This window comes from Kryptolebias marmoratus, linkage group LG8 (genome assembly GCF_001649575.2).
Source record: "Kryptolebias marmoratus isolate JLee-2015 linkage group LG8, ASM164957v2, whole genome shotgun sequence".
NCBI classification, from domain to species: domain Eukaryota; kingdom Metazoa; phylum Chordata; class Actinopteri; order Cyprinodontiformes; family Rivulidae; genus Kryptolebias; species Kryptolebias marmoratus.
In genome coordinates this window covers 3,297,402-3,303,720 of record NC_051437.1, presented here as the reverse complement: position 1 = coordinate 3,303,720, position 6,319 = coordinate 3,297,402, and the positions used below count along the sequence as shown (strand labels likewise).

At 39.7% G+C, this 6,319-nt stretch overlaps 1 protein-coding gene across 2 annotated transcripts in view; it reads right to left on the bottom strand.

Annotated features, from left to right (window-relative positions):
* The window catches only part of lama5 (laminin, alpha 5), a 311,767-nt gene extending 308,152 nt beyond the window's left edge, over window positions 1-3,615 (bottom strand). Inside the window, exon 1 of one of the 2 annotated variants that reach the window (XM_037977106.1) lies at window positions 3,110-3,615. In XM_037977106.1, coding sequence (XP_037833034.1) covers window positions 3,110-3,367 — 258 coding nt within the window. In that variant the 5' untranslated portion in view covers window positions 3,368-3,615. The remainder of the gene's footprint in view (window positions 1-3,109) is intronic. The other variant, XM_037977105.1, reaches the window with a different exon arrangement.
* Window positions 3,616-6,319: the final 2,704 nt, after the last annotated feature.

The window sequence follows — 6,319 nt, the reverse complement described above, 5'->3', positions numbered from 1 at the left end:
GTGAACTCACCATCATCTTGCTGTCCTTCGTAGCGTGCTGAAACTCCGAGAGTCCTTCCCCCCTGGACCAGACCCGCCATTTCCGCTCCATTCTCTAGAGCTGTTCAAATAAACTCATTCATATCTTTTATTGCTCTCCTGATTCGTGTTCTGCATGTGGACTAGAAATATAGACCCCAATATGACAGGTTTTAAGCCTTTTTTATAGAACTATTATGCACACATGAGTAAATGAAAGGTCTAGGACTCTTTGAAGGAATGCATATCGCCCACCACCCTACATGCAAGAGTTTTAGATTACGTTTATCTAAAGATGAGAAATAAAGAAGTTGTAGCCAATTTTAACAAACCTTGAAAATAAAACTATGAATGATCTCATGCAATATCATTTGGGCTGCAATGATTTGTCACAGTACTTGACTACAAAGGAATTGTCAGTGTGGATTATTTTGGCCGATGCGTCATATACAGAGGTATTACTAGATGGCTCTAGTCATAAAGATCCACAAATGTTTTTTTCTAACTGCACTGTACAATGGGAATGTCTGGGGGAAGTATTGTCTTGTTTACAAAGACTGCTATCAGGTTTTGTTGTATTGTAGGATGGGACCCAGAATGCAGGTGGACACAGAGGAGCTCAAAAATATATTGATTGATTAAAAAGAACAAAACAAAAAGTTGACATGGCAGAAAACAGAAACTTCCTGGACAGCAAATCCTAGGGAACATGGCGAGGGACACAAGGAGAACCAGATAGTGCATGACAGCATCAATGAAGCAAAGAGGATATGATGAAAAAAACTGAACATAATGGGCTGACGAGGAAGTGTAAACAGGAGATTGATTACCAACTAGAAACAGGTGCAGATGGGCATGGGACGCTGGCTGGATAACTACTGAGCTGAAAAGGGCAGCAGCAAAGGTCAATGGAAAGATTTACAACACAGTGGTGAGAGCAGCTATGTTGTAGGGTTTAGAGACAGTGGAACTGACAAAAAGACTGGAAATGGAAGTAGTAGAGCTGAAGATGTTTAGGTTCTCCTTGGGAGTGACAAGGATAGATAGGATTAGTAATGAGGTCATCGGAGGTACAGCACAGGTTGAACGACTGGGAGAGAAAGTTAGAGAGGTCAGACGATGGCTGAGACGTGTGATGACCCCTGAAAAGGGAACAGCCAATAACAAAGAACAAAGAAGAAGCAAAAACATGTTTTTTGCCAACAATTACGAGTCATTTTGTTTACACTTGAACATTGGTAAGTACACTTTGGACAGTCTACCTACAATGGATACTGAGTTGTTAAAATAATTGGCTGAGGTGGCCATCATGAATTAGACTGACACCAAAAGTTAATCAGTTGTAGATGTGCATTCCATGGTTCTTCCCTGGAAGTTTCATTAGAGGTCCAATCCCACGGAGGCAAGGGAATGTGGTTTCCATGCATCCAGCGGAGAATATAACCCTATTGAAACTGTTTAATTTTTTTTTCTTCTGTAAATAAAACTCATGCTGCAGCCCAAACTGCAAGAAGTTTAGAATGATATTTACATGATGATAACTAGAGCTTGCGTATGCAGCCCGAAAAAATACTAAATGTGTCCACCCATAGGTAACGCTAGCATTTTGTCCTGTTACTTCTAAACAGTAAGTTGAACAATTTAAACCCTTATAACTACTGTATGTGTTCCCTGAACTATACTAATTCACATGGTATTGGCCACGCCCATTTGCACCTAAAAGTCTTTTTTGCTACATCGCAAAACTCTCAAAACCTTCTTAAAGTTTGATCGCCATGAAACTCATCCTGTTGAATCTAAGCTAAATATCATGTGTGAAGGACAAGTAATTAATTTCACAAACATGCAAGCTATGCAGGGTTTCCCCCAGAGTATTATAAGGAAGTATATAAGGAAGCCAATTCCAAGTTAGTGGAATGAAATTAGCAAATATTGGGCCATAGGGGGAGTTTTAAACCCCCAAAAAATTGTTTACACAAAAAAACAGCTATTTTGATCCTTACAAAATTAGGCACAGAGCTTCAGGACATTGCCTTGATCTCAGCCCTAAAAGATCATAATGCTCAAATAAAGTGAGCGTGGTTTCTGGCGTCTCAAAGACAATATTTTACACAATCATGCGTGTAGTAGACTAACAGACATTTTGAGACATTTTTCATAGAAAAACTAAAGTATCCTAACTGCTATACAACAATAAAAAAAAACTACATGGATTAACCCATAGGTGGTGCTACTATTATGGTTGAAACATTTCTGTCTCTAACTCATAAATTCTTGCCCCCACCAAGAAATAAAAATGGGTCCATAATTGGTAAAGGTTACCAAATTTTTGCTACAGAAAATTTGTATGAAGTAGTAGCTTTTAAAAGCAAGCTAGTTTTATGTAAAAATGGCTGCATCTTATCTATTTTAGGAGGTATACGCATCAAATTTATACAGATGGTCCAGTTTACCCTCCTGAGTAGTGTCCCAAGTATAACCAAATGCTAAAAATGTAAAAAAAATTAGACCTCAAAAACAACCATGCTAATTTTTACAAAATGTTATACACTCAGTTCAAACCACAATCTGAATTGTTTCTTCCAATTTAGTAATGATTGGGGCTTGTGGTTGACACACTGCAAAAAAAAAACATCATAAATTTGTCTTACAAGAGCACTGGACATACTCTCTGATTTATACCAACCATTTCCTATACACAGATTTCTGGCATTTTGAAATTATTTATAATTTTTTGTTGGGTAAGATCTGTAAACTGAGTTTACGAATTTTAAGGCCCATATGGGCAATTTAACCCCCCATTTTTTTTTATTTTTTTTTGGGGGGGGCGGGGGGTGTTGATTGCTTGGAACCATGTTTTAACTGCTTTATTATAGTTATTAGATGTTAGATTTTGTCCTGTGGTTCATGGGAGACAGACCCGGGCAAAACATGTCTCACTTCGCCTTTCGGTTACAATAAAACTTGCAGCAGCTTCCAAACAGGTAAACTTCAGTTATTCCCTAAGTGAGTGGGTCTAAATCTCTCTTTAAATACAGAAGCTTTAAGTGGACCAAGCAGGAGGGAAGTTTGGATTTCGATCTTTTCTCACCTGGATGGTCTGGCTCGGGTCCCCTGACACCGGGCCTCCTACCAGCTTACAGTACAGGTCCTGCAGGCTCCGGCCGGACTCGTCTTCCCCGCAGGTCGCCGTGGCGGTGATCTTCGTTCCTTCCGCCAGGTTAAAGTAAGGCGGGTGAAGGCTGTATCCGTTCAGCCCGTTGGCCGGCAGCTCCTGGGCCGAACCAAGCCTGCAGCAGCTCACAACCAGCGGCCACAGCAGCCGAATCGCCGGCTCGTAACCCATCATCTGTCCACCTGTCTGCTCGTTCCGGGTCCGGGGGGAAAAATGGAGCTCGGGGACGGAGGTGACCTTCTTATCCTGCGCGGGACAGGAGTGCGTGCAAAGAGGGACTTCAGCAGAGTTCTGTTCGGTTCCGGAGGTGACCGAACTCTGAGCCGGCTGTCCTTGAGTCCTCTGTCTCCTGTCTCTGTCTGTCCCCAGCGGCTGAAGGGCGGAACCGTCAGGCCTCCTGCAGGGGCCAGGGGTGGGCTGACTTTGTCAGCTTAGAGTTGGAATAAAGTTTGTTGTTACGATTTGTGCCTTTCGTTCCAGTTTTCTAGTTTTTTCCTAAGAGACAAAACAGCGAGCTCTAAATATTAACCCTCAGGAACGGTTGGGCGCTTTTGATGTACTTTTTTTTCATCATTTTAGCTGTGGTCATACATATAACATGAATTTTTGTAGGACTGTGTATTTTTATTTGATCTTGTTATTTCCAGGTTGGTTCTCACATTAATGCTAAAATACACCGTGGACAAACACTCAGACCGTTAAGCACAAAAACGTGCCACTGAAACCCATTCAAACTACATTTTTTGATCTCGCTTCTATTAAAGCGTATGCAATTGATTCAATCTTGGAGTTGATCATTTTTACTATTTTTCACAAGATCACATCTTTTTGACCATATGGAAAAAAAAACACATGCTAACTCCACAGTCAGTTCAAGTCAGGAAGGGGCTTCAAAAATTCTGGTACTACTTGCAGATAAGGCTGCCACATTTGCTGCAGATGGAAAAGACTTGATTTTAGCTGGTGCCCAACACATTCGTGGCAGTGGCAGCTAATAATGACACTTCCGGTGGCAGCTCGACCTGCCACTACTACGCTCCCACGTCCACTGCTGCCATTTTGGGGGTCGCCAAAGCCGGTTTTCGGCAAAAGGCTTAGTTATATTGCCATTTATTATATTATATTATATTATATTATATTATATTATATTATATTATATTATATTATATTATATTTATTGTTTTGAAATAATGATGTTATTGCTTATTAAACCGTAATAAAGAGACATTTACTTGATGGAAATAAGTAGTTTTCTGCTTTAGTGCCAGCTGACACTGGCAGTAAATTAAAGTTTAGAAATGATGCTGTTATTGCTTATTAAACCATGTAAGAACTGTAATATATGAATTACATTTAAATGAGATGGAAAGTAGTTGTTCAAGCTGCTGGCAGCTGCCGCCAAGGTACCAGAACAACTGCCACTGCTGCCACTTTTTGTAGGGAAGCCAATGTCAATTCTTGGCTAACAGGATAATCATATTGTCTGATATTAAATAATTACTTTAAAATGATTGAACCGTGTAAGACAAGATAACTGCATTTACTTGAGATAGAGACAATGCCAGGGGGGTGAAATTATGTTCCACAGGATGGTGCCATGGATGTGCAACATGATGCCAGAGGTTGCCATGGGTTGCCATGGGTTGCCATGTGTCATGAAAGTGCTAGACCAGCAACCACAGGAGCTTCATGTTTTTTGTAAACCCAATGCCAATTTTTGGACAAATGTTCTGTCATACTTATCCTAAATTGCCTGTTAGTCAACAATTACTTTCAAATTAAGATCTTTTTATTGGTTATTATTGAATATTATGTAAAATCTGTAATATATGGTGACTGCACTTGAGATAGTAATATTGTTCTAAAATTCTCTCAGTCCTATATGGAAAGCCATTCCACAAACAGTAGGTTTATTCTAGAACATGAATGGATAATGAAAATGAATGCAGATCCATTATACACGCCAAGATTATGTTGAATTACCTGCCCACAAGGGTATCCCAGAATGCCAGGGGTGACATGAGGTTCCACAGGAGGATCCCATTAAGGTCATTGTGATCAGGCATTATACACCTGTTTCTGTAACTTTGTCTGTAATTTTGTTCTGTGTTGTAAAGCACTTTGAGTCGCCTCGTGCTGAAAAGTGCTATATAAATAAATGTACCTACCTACCTACCTACCTGAAGTGTATGATGGTATGATGATGGTATATAAAACCATCAGTTTGATAAACAAAACATAACCTTTATGACATTTTTTGCCTGGTGTTCAAAAACCTGCTAAGAAACCCAAGTGCCCTAGAAACTGGTTCCACTACATGAACCCTGCCTGACCCTTGTTTAAAGTTTCATTAAAATGCTATGCACATAGTAATTGGTTTCCTTGATTACCCAAAGAAGGTAAGCAATTTTAACAGCAAAAACATACTATATCAAGGTTTTAGTGACCAAGAACAACTACGAATAACTTTAAATAAATTTTACATAAATTTATGTTGAAAATCTATCCGCTACCAATCTTTGCCGCTACCAAGCGGAGATGGTGCTTCTGAAAACCATCAAGGAAAATGAGGGGTAAAGAACAATTGTTGGTGCAGACGTATGTATACCACAGTCATGATAGAATGCAGTACTGGCTCACCCCCTCCCTTTTTTATTTTATTTCCAGAGATCAGAAAGTCGAAGAAGAACAAGCCACAGAAAAGGTTAAACATTTTCAACAGCCACTTGCTAGATAAACAATTGGTTCATTTAATTATATAGGTATTTGAATGTATGTGGTTTTAACACAGTTGTTATATGACACAGCTTTTATTATGTAAAAGGAAATATGATGTCTTAATGTTGGCTAAATTGACAATCTGTAACAGGTAACAGTATACACATGTATATACCCTCACTAATCTATATAATTTTCTGCAGGAAAGCTCTATCGTTGTCGACAGCCAGGTTGCAGCTGACTGGTGCAGACAACAAAAATTTGATGACAGTAACGCTTCCTGTTGTTCTCGACTTTGACAAGCAAGAACAAACAGAAGCTCTCCAGGCCCTCAAGACCTGGCCAGAAGAGTTTGATGAATACTCTCCAGCGGAGCAATTTACATTTGTTTTTGAAGAGAAGGTGGAC